The 15,753-nt window shown below is 48.9% G+C and overlaps 2 protein-coding genes across 2 annotated transcripts; one reads left to right on the forward strand and one right to left on the reverse strand.

Annotated features, from left to right (window-relative positions):
• Positions 1-602: 602 nt before the first annotated feature.
• LOC311367556 (palmitoyltransferase ZDHHC8B-like) lies at positions 603-13,438 on the reverse strand (the record flags this gene model as incomplete). The annotated part of the gene is made up of 10 exons (XM_084486384.1): positions 603-1,949; positions 2,736-2,848; positions 3,303-3,423; positions 4,022-4,145; positions 4,292-4,383; positions 5,130-5,232; positions 5,987-6,159; positions 7,321-7,478; positions 7,801-7,922; positions 13,359-13,438. The coding sequence occupies 10 exons, from the start codon at positions 13,436-13,438 to the stop codon at positions 603-605; spliced, it is 2,433 nt and encodes an 810-aa protein (XP_084342510.1).
• Positions 13,439-14,314: 876 nt separating this feature from the next.
• ora5 (olfactory receptor class A related 5) lies at positions 14,315-15,337 on the forward strand (the record flags this gene model as incomplete). Its single annotated transcript, XM_084486385.1, has 1 exon — positions 14,315-15,337. The coding sequence occupies one exon, from the start codon at positions 14,315-14,317 to the stop codon at positions 15,335-15,337; it is 1,023 nt and encodes a 340-aa protein (XP_084342511.1).
• Positions 15,338-15,753: the final 416 nt, after the last annotated feature.

Below are 15,753 nucleotides of genomic sequence, written 5' to 3' on the forward strand. Positions count from 1 at the left end.
CAGTTTCTGTGACTTCTCTCAGAGAGCTTCAACTATCCTGAGAATTTCTTGCTTTGAATGTAGCGTTTTCCCTCACCGAGTCACCATCACTTGTCATTCAACACACACACACACACACACACACACACACACACACACACACACACAAATACTCTCTCACACACACACACACACACACACACACACACACACACACACACACACACACACACACACACACACAAATACTCTCTCACACACACACACACACACACACACACACACACACACACACACACACACAAATACTCTCTCACACACACACACACAAACTGCAGTCTTGTCAGGGCTCAGGAGTCAGTGAAAAAAACATTCACAGAAGAACAAGAAGAAGAATGCATATCCTGAATTCACCTTCGTCACACAAACCTCCCCCGCCCCCCCCCCCCACCCACCCACTCCGGAATACTATTATTACTATCATCATAAATAATACTACTTTAATTCTCCGTAGAACGGCGGATCAAGACTCACTTTGCATAGCTGTGTCGTTTAACACCCTGGCCATTAATCATCCCTTCATCACTGAGGGATAAGAAAAATAAAAAACAGATTTTAATCATCTACTTCGTGGAGCCCGGGTCCTTTCCGCCGTCTGGGTTGAAGCTGAGCGAGGAGCGCTTGGTGGTGCCGTAGTGCGACGCGTAGTTGGAGGTGGAGGAGGCGGAGGAGCCGGTGGAGGAGGACAGGTTCCGGGGCAGCGTGGAGGTGGAGGAGGGGTGGAAGGGCGGGGTCTGTCTCTCGGGGCCCCCCCCGCCGCCGCCGTAGTGCGGCGAGGAGGAGCGGCCCTTGCTCTGCAGGCTGGAGCTGCTGCTGCTCTGCAGCGGGGAGCTGGAGGTCTTGGGGCCCCGGGTGAGGGACGACGTGGACGAGCTGGAGAGGGGCCCGCCCCGCGTCAGCCCGTAGCCCAGGATCCCCGTGCTCATCAGGAACTCCCGGGAGCCGTAGGCCGGCGGGGTGGGGCCCCGGGCGGAGGGCCCGACGGGGGGTCTGACGCCGCCACCGCCGCCGTCGTCGCTATCGCCGCCCACGGCGGGCGGGAGGCTGCGTCTGCAGGGGATGTCGTAGACCCCCAGGTCAGCGCCGTAGAGGCCCAGGTCGTGGAGGTGGACGCCCTGGCTGCGGGCGGCCTGCGTGCGCAGCATCCTCTCCCTCTCCTCCAGCTCCCGCCTCTCCTGGATGGACGCCATGATGGTCTTGGAGAGGCTGTCGTAGCGCGCCGCCGCCGACCGGAGCGGCGTCAGCGCCTGGGGCGCCGGCTGGTCCCGGGAGCCCGCCCCCGCCGTGGGGGACGCCGCGCCCGCGCCCGCCACCCCCTGATGGTAGGAGGGCGAGTGCTCCCTGGGGGCCAGCCCCTGCAAGGAGGGAGACGGTTCCCGCGATGACAGCCCCTTGAAGGAGGGCGAGGGGTCCCGAGGCTGCGGGGAGCGTCCGGGGGTCCCGGCGAACACGGGGCTGTAGGTGAGCCGCGGCGTGGCGGCGGCGGCGGCGGCTCCCTGCGCCTGTGCCAGGCAGCCCTCGGCCGCCAGGGTCATGAAGTGGGGGTGGTAGCTCATGGAGGGGATCCCCCGCTGGGCCAGCCACTGGGGGTCCCCCTGGCGCGGCAGGTTGTCGTAGGAGACGCTGACGCCGCGGCCGGACAGCGGGCCGGCGGAGGCGGGGAAGGGGAGGGCGTCGGAGGGCGTGGCCGGCGAGGGCGGGGCCCTGGGGCCGTGGCGGGAGCCGTGGCGCAGGGTCAGGGAGCGGGAGTTGAGCGTGAGGGAGTTGAGGGGGGCGGGGGGGCCGCCGCCGCCGCCGCCACCGGGGGTCTGGAAGAGGGGCTGGAGCTCCTGGTAGACGGAGCGCCCCGGGCTGGTCTTAGAGCCCGTGGGGGAGGGGTTGGGGGCCCTCAGGGGCCCGTGCTGTCCCAGCTGGACGACAAACGCACCACGGAGATGGTGTAAGAAGAGAGTACAGACAATGGCTTGGTTACAATAGCCGTTTCTCAATACCAAGTATGCGGACTACGTACTCGCGGACTTGGAAGTACGTACTTGGCAAGTCCGGACTTTCAAGTACAGACTTCAGAGAACGCGAGTACGCACCTGCAATTGGAACAGCAGCGGACTCGATGATGCATTCTGGGATATTTAACGGTCCCAAGTCCACACGAGTCACCTCCGATGCATCCTCGGTAGAACGGCCTCATCGAGAACGCATCGAGAACACTTCCGGGTTTTACGACAGTACTCGCGTTCTCGCGTACTTGGAATTGGAACAGTGCTTGGGCTGCCACTGATGACGTTTATCGAGAACGCAAGTACACGAGAACACGAATTGAGAAACGGCTAATGATTGGGTTCTATATAAAATAAAACAGCAGTACACTTGAATCTCTCTTTAGCATCTGTCGCAATCAGTTGTCTCATAGCATTCATAGCATCATTTTAAAGGTGACATATTATACCACCAGATGTGAGTGTGAGCCTCACAAGCCGTGTGCTGGATGCCGGATAGATCAGTCTACCAGCCTACCCAGTGGACTGTAGCGAACGCTGCTCTGTGGACACGCCCACTTGTGATGTCAGAAGAGGCATGTAAGGGTAAACACCTGGTGGTATAATATGTCCCCCTTAAGATCGGAGACGGGGATACCCTATCTTGTTTGTGTGTGTGTGTGTGTGACAAACGGGACTGATCCTCAGAGGGACTCAAACCTGCTCAGGAGAGATGGGCGAGGACCCCCTAGAGACGGCCTCCAGGACCGGTCTGAGCTGGGGCACGGTGGGGATGGACACCGGGATCATGGTCTTGGTGTGGTGTCCCGGCTCTGGAAAGCACAACCAATGTCACGCAAACCACATTGCGTCTGAATTCTGAATTGTACCGTTACAAAATTTGAAACGGGATTCAAACCTTCATAGGTCATTTTTCCCATTAGCGACCTCTAGTGGCTGGAGTCGTAGGGTTAGGACGAGGTAGGACCATGGACCAAGGACAATGTCACTCAAGGTCCCTAACCCTAACCCTAACTGTTGCCTGGCAACTCCAGGCAACAGCTTCTGAACGACATCTAGTCTAACCAACGCGACAGACTCCATCTGTGAGCGTGCCGTCCAGCTAGTTAACATCGTGACGGTTTTTACATGACCCAAAAAGTACCGCCAGCTAATATAGCGTTTGAGATGTTGGGGGGGGGGGGGGGGGGGGGTGTCCAGGAGATCTGTTCCGGTGTGTGTTGTAGTGTACGTAGTAAACATGGTGTCAGACGGGGGGGGACGCACCGGCGGTCCGTCTGCCGTCCAGGTGGCTCTTCAGCAGACCGTGGTCCGGTTTGGCGAGCAGTGAGGGCGCAGTGGTGATTCGCTCAGAGGCCTCTTCCTCCAGAACCAATCCTGAGTAACGCTGCGGGGACACACATACACACACACACACACGCACACACGCACACACACACAAAACCAAACAAATAGGGATGAGCCATGACCCTGTTAATGTGCAAAGGGTTATTGTGTGCGTGTCTGTGTGTGTGTGTGTGTGTGTGTGTGTGTGTGTGTTTGTGTATTATTTCAAAATGACTCTTGAGTAATATTGCGGGAAAAACACACACTCACACACACACAAAACCACTCAAACAGGGAGTAAGCCATGGCCCTGTTTATATGCAGAGGTTTATGGCCTGTGTGTGTGTGTGTGTGTGTGTGTGTGTGTGTGTTTTTCCCGCAGCATTACTCAGGGGTTGTTCTGAAAGAACACACACACACACACACACACACACAAAACCACACAACAGGGAGTAAGCCATGGCCCTGTTAATATGCAGGTATATAGTATATAGAAGTGCGCGTGTGAGTGAGTGTGTGTGTGTGTGTGTGTGTGTGTGTGTGTGTGTGTGTGTGTGTGTGTGTGTGCGTGGGTGTGTGTGTGTGCGTGCGTGGGTGTTCTTCCAGAACAATCCCTGAGTAAAAAGTTGGTGCTTGCTTGAGCGTGTGGGCATGCATACTTGGACGTTGTGGCCCTGGATGCCATTATCTCGGACTTTAGCTGGCATCTGTAGGTCCATCCCGGGCCTCACGAACGGAGGGCGAACGTGGATGCTAGTTTTCTTGCAAGGCCTGGATGTGTACCTGGTGTGGGAGGGAGGGAGGGGCGAGGGCAACATTATGAAAGTGATTGGGAAACTTGAAGGTGAAACTGAAAGTGAAACTTAAAAATGAAAGTGAAACTTGAAGGGGAAAGTTGACCAGGAGTGGGTAAAGTGATGCTAACGTACTGGGGAGTGATGGGACTGCAGACCAGGTATTCCAGGTTGCTGCAGCAGCCTTGTGTGAAAGGATTCACCCCGCCTTGGAACTTGCCGGTGACCTGAGGAACAGTAAATATATATGAAAGCTTTTTGAAGGTCTTAGAAATTCTAAAATACAAAGTAAAGTACCCAGTGGAGGTGTGGATGGAGGGGGGCGTGGCTCTGTCTGAAGGGGAGAGATAGGAGGGGGCGTGGCTCTGGCTGCCAATGTGAAGGCTGCAGCCTTGCTAGAAAAGCTTCCTTGCGAGTCGTGTCCTATGGAGATGAGGCAAGAGTGCTGGATAAAGTGCTGCCTAGCGTTTGTAGCGTTCAGCGTTTGGAACGACTTGCTAGTGTGGAAGTGCTTACACTTACGCTTTTTAATGCTGCTCCAGTGGTTAATATTTTAATTGTTTAAATTGTTATTGGCGAAAGTAGTTTGTTTAAACACCAGCTACGTACATATTAAAATAAATCAATCCATGCAAAATGTAGCCTATCATTACATGCAAAAACATGCAAAAGCCACATTTCGTGTGGCTTTGTCTGTAGAGGAGTCAGGTGTTAGGGTTAGGGTTATCAATTCTTCAATTCTCTTTAAATACGGTAGTCTTTTTGAGTTGAATTAAATCGATATATGTTCAGCCCCCATGCATTGGCGTACACTGCTACAGCAAACACCAGTGTGGTTGGAATCTTTTTACACACACATATAGGTAGATCATCTACGAAGAGTAACACAACGGTTACATTACACGTATCACATTACGTATCATGTTATGCATTTATGATTTGTGATCTGCGAGCGGGGGGGGGGCAGCCGCACCTGCTCGTTGGTGGTGCGCCCTCTGGACACCAGGAAGAGGTGGAAGCCCGTCAGGCCCAGCACGGGGAGCAGGAACAGGCCCGAGATGCTCACCACCACCAGACCAGGAACACCGTCAAGGAACTCACACGCTCAGCCGCTCTTAGTTCGGTGTACATGAGGCACCACGGAGGGGGGAGGGCAAGCAGAGACGTCCTCACACACAGAGTTGAATGGGCAGTGTGTCGAATCGAACACGAGTATAACTTGAATATGAATATCACCTGCTAAATGTAGAGACGCATAGAGGCATTTGTGATTTGTGGGGGGCATGTATCTCGCACACAGACATACACAAACGCACAAACATAAGAACACACAAAGGACATTACAGGGGATGAAGGTAAGACAGCTGTTATTTTTTGCGTCATTTGTTAGAAATGGCATAGACATATGCCAGCTATTAGTGAGTGAAATGCTCTGTGAGAATATCTGTTTGTCATTGACTGCACCTGCTTCTGTGTAAGACCATTTCAATTTTAATCCTCTCCGACCTTAGTTCTGACCAATCAGGGAAACTGATCCATGCCGCCTGTCAATCACAGGTGCGTGAAATGCTGAGACAAGTAGTGAGGGAGGAAACATTTTAAAACATTTTGTGGTTCCAAAATGCAATATGCTGCACTTTTCTGCTCTCTCTGTCTCTTTACAACTCTTGAATCTTACCTACAGAACTTTTAAGTGCACACAGAAGCAAACGCACACACATAAAGCGCCTGCACACACACACACACACACACACACACACACACACACACACACACACACACACACACACACACACACACACAAACAGCTAACCAACAGCGCAAGGATACGTGACGACGCAGTGCAGCTCCTGCAGGTCTGCCCGGTGGGCGAGGACGTAGAGGAGGCCCGAGGAGAACACGGCCACCATGTGCACGGTCAGAGACAGCAGGAAGAGGAAGAAGTAGCGGTAGTTGCGGCGGCCGATGCAGTTGTTCACCCAGGGGCAGTGGTGGTCAAAGTCCTACCGGGCGGGACGCATGGGGGAGCAACGCGTTGAAAGAAGATGTAGAGAAACGAGGAGGATATGGGAATGTGTAGGAATGTGTATGAAGTGTTCATTAATTAGATAAAAACGAATACGCAAACGAATAAATACAAATAATAGTACAGAAATAATACCAAATTTGCTGTGAAATGTACCATTATTAAAAAAGGAACAAAGCATAAGACTAGCCCTTTGTGATCAAGGAACAAATTAGTGCACGGATTAGAGACAATTAGGGGTGCCGGTGAAAGCAGTACAAACCAACAGAGAGAACAGGACAATGTATGTCTTTAAGGATCAAGAGGGACCGGTCATGGTGCAGTGTAATTAAACTGTGTGTAACCCAGCCTGTCGGGGCTCTATTCCCTCCGATTTCATTAGAACAGAGACCACAAAGGATCTAGGGGGACAGGGATTAACCTGATTAATGGGATTTCTTTTTCTCTCTCTCTCTCGCTCTCTCCCTCCCTCTCCCTCCCTCTCCCTCCCTCTCCCTACCCTTCACCAACCACTGTTCGTCACTCCCTCCCCTCGCTCCTCAAATCCCCTTTTATTTACTCCTCCCCGCGCGCTGTTACATTTTCACTTCTCTTCCATCTCTAATCCCTCTCCCCCCCTGCCTTCTTCTTCTACACTATTAATCCACGTTTCAGATTTCCTCACCGATTCCAGCCAATTTCCATCTTCATTTCACACCCTGTGGTTTAACGTTCGTAATTTTCCAAACCCGGGCCCCCGCCGGCTCCTCTCTCGGTCAAACCAACGTTGTTGCTATGCTATTGATTGAGTGTCGAGTGGAATTCACCGAAATTTGAATTTTGATTCATATTTTTGCCCTCCCACTGACTACTCTGCACTCTGTCTCAGTTGTCTCAAGTCGTCTCTGGTTAAAAAGCCAGTCGTCTGGGTTACAATCGTCGCGTCTTCACTCACGATATCGATCCTCCCGCATCGATTGTTCTCTCTCCGGCCTCACCTTTTGTCAGGCAGCAAAAATGTCTGCTAACTAAACGGCTCTCTCTCCCGGTGCATAACGGGGGTTTTGCCTCAGTGTCTGAGTGATGTACAAGGCCCCCCCCGCCCCCATCCATCTCCCCTCTCCCCTCTCCCCCAGACTCCCCTCGTCTGCCCACTGACCTCCACGCAGTGGTCGCAGACGCTGCAGTGGGAGCAGCGCGGCGGCCGGTAGAAGTGGCAGGACGCGCACCACTTCATGCGCACCTGCACGCCGTTCACGTCCGCGTTCTTGTACAGCGGCGCCCGGAAGTCGTCGTCCTTGTCCTCGTCCTCGTCCGCTGTGGGAGCACGGGGTCAGAAGGCGCTCGCGTTTAGCAATGGCCGACCGTGAGATAGAGCGTCTTTTCTGAGCGAAAGCCCCGGTGGAAAACGGTGTCAGAATCGTAAAAGAGTGTGCGATCTTTTGCAAACTTTAGCCGAAAACAAAAGAAAATGGTAGTATCCGTCCAGTTCGTAGGCTTTTTCACCACCGTATATAACCGTAACGTTTGCAAAAGGTTGCAAACTTCATGGTTTTCTGTTGCTCTATAGTAACAGTAAGTGTTTGCCGGGGCTTTAGCTGCAGAGTGTGCGTGTTAGCTGTTAGCTTGACTACTCTACCCATTGGGAGTATGCCCGCATCCATGAAGGTTGCCATGGAGAAGTTGGCCAGAACGAAGATGAAGAGGATGGCACAGCATGGCGGCAAGGCAGGGGAAATAGTCAGGGCCAGCCACGGGCACCTATAAATTCACACAAAGAAATAGTGTTAAAGGAGCATGTGGAGGCATTTAATGGTGGACCAATGTTTTGAGTTGACAATTTAGGGCAAAGTACTGGTTTTAATAGAGAGGCCCCAGCATGTAGCTCATTATAGTTGCTTGCCCAGTTGTAAGATCTTTTCTCAGACAAGTTGAAGGCGTTTCTGCAGAGGATTTCCGCATACATCTATTTGATTCACACATTTGATATACACGTTGATTGCTGTGTCCATGGAAAATGCTTTCCTCCAGTTCCTATCATATAATCAAAGATACAATTTTCTTGTTTGAGTATCATATTCATCTATATAAACATGGTCTATCGTGGTTGGTGTTTTTTATAGATTTATTGTCAATAGGATTATAGGATGTATACATGGTTATATACAGTATGTACAGCTTTAAGAAATGTCCTCATGCACATTTATTTGTAAAGTAAATCAGCTTTCCTAAACCATTGGAAAATAGATAGTGGCAGTTAGAATTATTATTATTATAAAGGTAATTCAACCACGATACAATTGAAAACCACCAGCTATGCTTTAGTAGAAAAAACAACATTGGTACTTTTAATAAAGACTTTATATTTTCCTCTACCCTATAGTACCCTATTATTTTCCCCTATCACCTTTCATTTTCTCCCCCATCATCCACAAAAAGCCATGATCAATGTGCGGTTACCACCTGCTAAATTCAATATTTCATGCAGTTATCCATCTTTTGAAACCAAGTTAAATCTATCACCCGAGAACACTTAATATAAGAAAGTTGCTAACATCGCCACAAAGAGACTCTTGGGAACTTCAACTTAATATTTCAAAAAACGCTCCAAGTATTCACCGGTTGGCTCTGAATTATGTATACAGCAGTTCCCCCTTAAGACTCTGCAACAGCCACCGGTGGAAAATATACAATGTATATATATATAGCCAGCATCTACTGGGCCCAGGTCCCTGGCCATTCAATAGGCTTCCTATAGAAAAAACCACCATGTGTATATTTGCCCTGGAGGCTCAGAGAAATAACACTCTATTGTTCGCCTGACAACAATTGCTGTGGATTGCTTTAAAAAAAATCTAATAAATAAATGCTGAATGAAACCAAAGACTACAGATTCCCTGTAGTCTGCTGTGTGAGATTAGATACCCGTGTGCTACTATAATCAGACTCTGCGGGACCGACCAGACGAGACGCGGTTGACTGGATTATAGTAGAATACTATAATAATAATATCATATCATGATAATGGTAATATAAATCGTTCAACACGTGATCCCAGGTCAGGATTGATCTACCTGAGGTTACATTGAAATGACCCCACCCCTCCTACTCTACACACACACACACACACACACACACACATACACACACACCCATCCCCCACGTGGGGGTGGGGGAAGGGTACCCCCAGAGAAATGCCTGGTGATGCAGCGCCAGATGCAAACCCACTAATCCCAGGATTATGAACTCTGGATTACAGATAGACCAAGGCACTGCGGACCCCTCCCATCTCTCCCCATCCTTCCCCTCCCTTCCAACTCTATAGAGACACATTTCATGCTATTATAGAGAGAGCTGGATGGCCAGATAGAGATAGAGATAGATAGAGAGAGAGAAAGAGAGAGAGAGAGAGAGAGAGAGAGAGAGAGAGAGAGAGAGAGAGCTAGATAGATGGATATAGAGAGTTTGATGGATAAAGAGAGATTGATTGATAAAGAGAGTTGAGTTGAATATAGATAGAGAGAGAAAGAGACAGACAGGTAGAGAGATTGAGCTAGAGAGATAGAACAAGAGATAGAGAGATAGATAGGTGGATGGATATAGAAAGATTGATGGATAAAGAGAGTTGAATATAGATAGAGAGAGAAAGAGAGATAGCTAGATAGATACATACACGAGGCAGACTCAAAGTGCTTGTGATAGATGATAGATATTGATAGAGAGATGGATGCATATATAGATGGATGATATAGGATTGGATGATATGGATAGATGTAGCTAGATGGAAGGATATAGGTGGATGAATACATGTAAGGATGAATATAGGGGTGGATGGAAGGGAGGGATTTACATCCAAGTTCACTTACTATTATGGACACGATTGACATGTGCTTAAACTGTCATCGCTCATACAATTTACATTAAGCTGTGCAACACACACACACACACACACACACACACACACACACACACACACACACAATAATGCATTCAGTGTGGCGGCCTTTGAGTTCATATTCCAAAGCCGTCGACAACATCTGAATAACAAAACATAGAAAACGGGACTTAACTAAATACACAACGGTAAACAACGCTAGCATAAGGCTAATAATGGCAAACAATGGTTTATGTAACCGTGTTTTGGAAAACAAGCAAAAGAGGTGATGTAGGTTAAACAACATAAACTGTTTTCTCCCATTATGCAGAACAACCCACCTGGGCACGAGTTTTTGTGTGTGCGAGGAGTTGAATGCAAAACACGAGTGCTCTCTTCTAGTATCCACTGATTGAGCTCTGAATATTCCACCACCAGGTCCAGCTCACCAGCTCACCAGGGCCACAGCAGGTCCCAGGGGTGTGAATCTTTCTGTACCTCACTATGCATCTTCAATACTTGGGGTCACGAATGACTCAAAATGGATTTTTTTTATCTCAAAACGATTTCTAGTTCAAAATCGACTCCCGATTACATAAGGATCCAACACAAGTCTGCTTTGAGTGCAGCGAAGAGAGGCCTTCAAAAGATGGCATGACAGCAGAGTAGTGCATAAGGTTATGCCATTTTTATATTTGAAAAAGTTATATCAACTGAGTGCAATAATGTCAAAACAGAGTAGGCAATCCTAAAACAAAATAAAAAAGTGATTTTTTTTGGGAAGTTGTGAATCAATTCAGCATCATAGAAGATAAGAATGGGGATTCTAACATGAATTAATACTTTTCCCCCTGCCTCACACAGGACCCATTACATTACATTAGTGGAGACCACCCCAGCCAGCTCTAACTCAAACCTCAGACACCACACAGTGAACCATGATGAAGAGGTGAGCTGGCTTCTTTCTCTCTACGTCTTTCTACAGCTCTCTCTCTCCCTCTCTCTTAATGTCTCTCTCCCTCTCTCTCTCTCTCTCTCAATGTCTCTCTCCCTCACTCTCAATATCTCTCTCCCTCACTCTCAATGTCATTCTCTCTCCCTCACTCTCAATGTCTCTCTCCCTTTCTATCAATGTCTCTTTCTCCCTCACTCTCAATGTCTCTCTCTCTCCCTCTCTCTCAATGTCTCTCTCTCTCTCTCCCTCACTCTCAATGTCTCTCTCTCTCACGCAATAGGCTATACAAAGTGAGACATCAAATATATGGCATAAACAGTGAAAAGTACTCTGCGCTCTCCTCCTTTTCTCTCCCACGGTACACAACACTGTAGTGTACATGTACAGAGCTCATGCAGTCCATCTGGACTACTGGTGTGTGTGTGTGTGTGTGGGGGGGGGGGGGGGAGGTAGAGAGGGAGGGAGGGAGGGAGGGAGGGAGGATGGGGGAGACAATTCATTACACTGCAGCGCGGCGAGTAGGAGCCACGGCAAATGAAACCGCAGCAGTGGGCCGAGAGCTGTGCGTTAAATCAACCTCCCCCCCCCCCCCCCCCCCTGCCCCCCCTCCCCTCCCTTCTTACACTGGATGCTAAGCCGCTCGGCAATCTGCACACCGCCCCGCAGCCACGCAGTGGGTCAGTCGGTCAGGCGGGTGGCCGAGGGACATGGACCTCTCACATCTCTCGCTCTCTCTCTCTCTCTCTCTCTCTCTCTCTCTCTCTCTCTCTCTCTCTCTCGCTCTCTCTCTCTCTCTCTCTGTGATGGGTGATCTCATTACCGGGCCCGAACATCCCAACTGCAGTATTTATGTATGTGTGTGTGTGTGTGTGTGTGTGTGTGTGTGTGTGTGTGTCAGATTTATATTCTTTTGATAATGTGCCAGCATCCTTTTTTGGCTGAAGATGAGGAATCAAGGGATTTATTAGCCACATTATTTATCAAATAGACATTTTTTCTTAGTCTATGCATTACTAGTTGAGGTTTTGTGGGTCAGGACTCAGGACAAGCAAGATCTTTGCTATCCATGGCTGTGTATAGTTCACCCTATTGTATTATAACGTGTCCCACTATGTGATGAGATGCAATGTTAATGAGATGAAGGTGCATGTGACAAACATCCAGCCCTGCTCTCAAACCTCCAGCAGGAAACGGCAGCACAAGCAAAGCAACAGCAGCCTGTTCCAGCTGGAGGATTTGGAGACTTGGTTGACTTCTTGTTCTCATGACCTAATGGGTGACTGGAACCTGGAGGTGATATTTTGGATGATATGCATTCCGATGCACAGACAAAAGCTGTTTTGTCTTGAGTCATGTCTGCTCTAATGAGAACTTCATGCTTCACCTCTACTGTACCACAGTTCCTTGGTTGTATGTATTGTCCTGTGAGTAATGTCACACCTTTTTATTCATTTTGGTTATGTTCTGCACCAGACTGAACCAAGTAAACCCAATAAGGATGCTGGTCTTTTAATCTGGAAACTTCAAGATTAGATGGGAGATAATCAACAGACTAAGCAGCAGCATAAACATCACATTCAGCCAAAACAGGATAGAAAATATATAGACTCCACACATTGCTATTTGGTTGATGATGAAAATGACTATAGATGATTGATGATTCTATCCAGAATATTTAAGCTTGTAGAAAAAGGGAAAGAATAAGATAAGAGGAGTTTCCCTTCCCTACAATCTTTAAATATTATAAGGACTTTAAGATGACTTTGCAATTACTTTGTCGTACTGGTAATATGTATTATTGTATGTAATATTACAAATGATTGAATGCACCCCTACAACTATTGACTTATATCATATATTGCCTATAATATGGCTAAAAGTCAGGTCGAGATAACTGACTTAGGCCAATATAAGACTTGCAGTGTAGTACTTATAGAGTGGAGATATTATAATATATAAAAACAATATAATTCTAAGTATAGGTAAACATTATGTCCTATAAACGCATGTATTAATCTCAGTGCACTCTGAAACCCTTTTTTTTTTTTAGCATGACAGCATCTGGACAGTTTGTATGCTCAGGTTCAACTCTGAGCAGGATGCTACAGGCGCTCTCCGATTGGAGCAACTCGGAATTTTTAAGTGTCCCAAGTTACAGTTTTACATGAAAGGCAATTCTTGTTTGTGTGCGTTTATCCAGCATGATTAAAATAAGAATAAGTAAGCTCAATTAGACGAATATAGTTTTTATTCCAGCTTTATGATACACAATTGTGCTACAATATCACACCCACGTGTTATTCCGGACATGCCCAATTCGATAATCCAAACGAAAGTTAACAAATCGATCATATTTGCGATAACTTACGTGAAGACGAAGAATAAAGTGGTGGAGCCGACGAGGAAACACGCGGCTGCAGAGACCGGGATAAACGCGCCTGGCTTCATCCTCTCGTCCCGTCCCGTCCACGCTCATCAGTGGATCATTTCAACCGACACATTCGTCTCGATGTACACAAATCCCTGTCCTCTTTCATTTCCCGTTAGACCAAAGCCAGGCGAACGCATAATCCAAAAGAAACACATACAATGAAAAACTGCACACTCACTCACTTACTTTAGCATTTTAGCGTCCCAGAAACAGTCGCGGATCGACCCTCTCGGTCTGATTTAAAGGTGGAGCTTTTGAATGACGCGCACTAGGCCCACTCTCTTGAACGCTTATCCCGTTTAATGCGTCTCCATATAAGGGAAGGACGATGTGTTTATGAGAATGATCAGATTAATCTGGACACTTGTTTGAACCTGATTGAAGCGTTTATTGAGCCTTAAACATTAGGCTTTCAACTGTTTGTTTAAATTGTATTTTCCTAATCATCTTCCTCCAAATCGAATTGACTTGTTTTAAGGTAGCGCTACTATAGAGTACCGTCGGTAAAGCGTCGGTTCATTAATCAAATTATAATTTGATGTTGCTTAACAATCCGTTAAATTTCCACATCGCACATTGTCTCGGACCCACCGCATACAACTTGCTTTGTTGGGTGAGCTGGAAAATCTGAATTCCGGTGGGACCTCTGAATTAGACCCAACCGTTTAATCACTTCTGGCATAATTGCTAGGGCACAAACGAGCCCCCAACCATTACGCCTGAATGGCTCGATACCCGCCTCCTTATATCATTTCAAAAGCCAACCCAAAGGAAGCCCTTACCTACAGTACAGTTGAACTGTCAAGGTGTGGCCACACACACAGAGACCACCACCACCATCAAAACTACTACTGCTGCTACTACCACTACTGGTGTTGTCGCTCATCTGGCCGATGGACGCCGAAGACATCATTGAGTCCGCCGTCCGGGCCCTGATGTTCCTGGCGGGCATGCTGGGCAACAACTGGCTGGCCGTGCGCTCCATCCCGGCCCGCCTCTCCGCCCTGCGCACCAACGAGCTGCTCTTCCTCAACCTGGCCGTATCCAACCTCATCACCAACTACCTGGTGGACCTGCCCGACACCATGGCCGACATCGCCGGCGGCTGGTTCCTGGGCGAAGGCTACTGCGCCGTGTTCCGCTTCTGCGCCGACCTCTCCGAGACCAGCAGCATCTTCTCCACGCTCTTCATCAGCGTGTACTGGTACCAGAAGCTGGTGGGCTCACTGAAACGCGGCGGCGGGCCCGTGCAGCTGGACAGCCTGCGCCTGGTGGTGGGGCTGCTGGCCGGCAGCTGGGGCGTGGCCTTGGTCTTCAGCGTCCCCCACTACTTCTTTGTGGCGGTGGAGGCCGGCGGAGGCGAGGACGGCGAGAACGGCAGCTCCCTGGAGTGCAACGACATGTACCCCAGCGAGGAGGCCAAGCAGACGTACGAGGCGCTGTACCTGACGCTGGCCAACGCGCTGCCCGTGGCCGGCATCGTGTACGCCACCGTGCGGATCGTGGTCACGCTGATGCAGAGCCAGAAGCGCATCCAGGGGCACGGGGGAAACCAGGCCTCCTCGGAGGAGGGCAACGCAGCAACCGGCGCTGCAGCCGGCATCAAAGCTGGTGGTGGTGAAGGGGATGGTGGTGCTGGTGGTGGGGAGGTTAAGGTGGCCAAGCCTGCACCCAAGCCCAGCCCGGGCTCCAGTAATCAGGTGCGGGCGGCCAAGAGCGTGGTGGCGGTAGCCAGCATCTTCGTGGTGTGCTGGGTGACCCATCTGCTGCTGCGCATCTCCAGCAACATCCAGACGTCTCCCATCGTGGTGGAGGTGGCCAGCTACATAGCAGCTTCCTACACCTGCATCATCCCCTACATATTCCTGTACGGCGTCAAGAAACTGTCCTGCTCCTGTTGTGGAGCAAAGGAGTAGGAACTGGAGTAGGAAGATGGAGTGCTGTTGATAAATCGGTTCAATAAGGACGGTGTATTTTTCTGGTTTAGGACCTTCAAGTTTTACTTATTGAAAAAAAATATTTTCAACAATAAGAATAAGTATTCATAGCTCATTGCATGAATAACATAATTACTGTTATTCATCTACTGTTGATCATTAAATGTTCAGCAGTTCAAGAGTCAACTCTTGTGAAAGTTGTTAAGAAATAAAGGAATGTCTGGCATCAGAACTTGTTTCTAGTTTCTAGTTAAAAAGGAGGTACTTTATCAACATAACCTAATAGGACCTAATAGGCTTATTGAGCTTTTAAATTAAGTCAGTCCTTAGTCGACTGAGTAATTCCCAAACACCACCGGTCTACTGCTTGAGAAATGTTTGTAAATTAAAATCAT

Source organism: Micromesistius poutassou (assembly GCF_964030765.1).
Source record: "Micromesistius poutassou genome assembly, chromosome: 22".
NCBI lineage: Eukaryota > Metazoa > Chordata > Actinopteri > Gadiformes > Gadidae > Micromesistius > Micromesistius poutassou.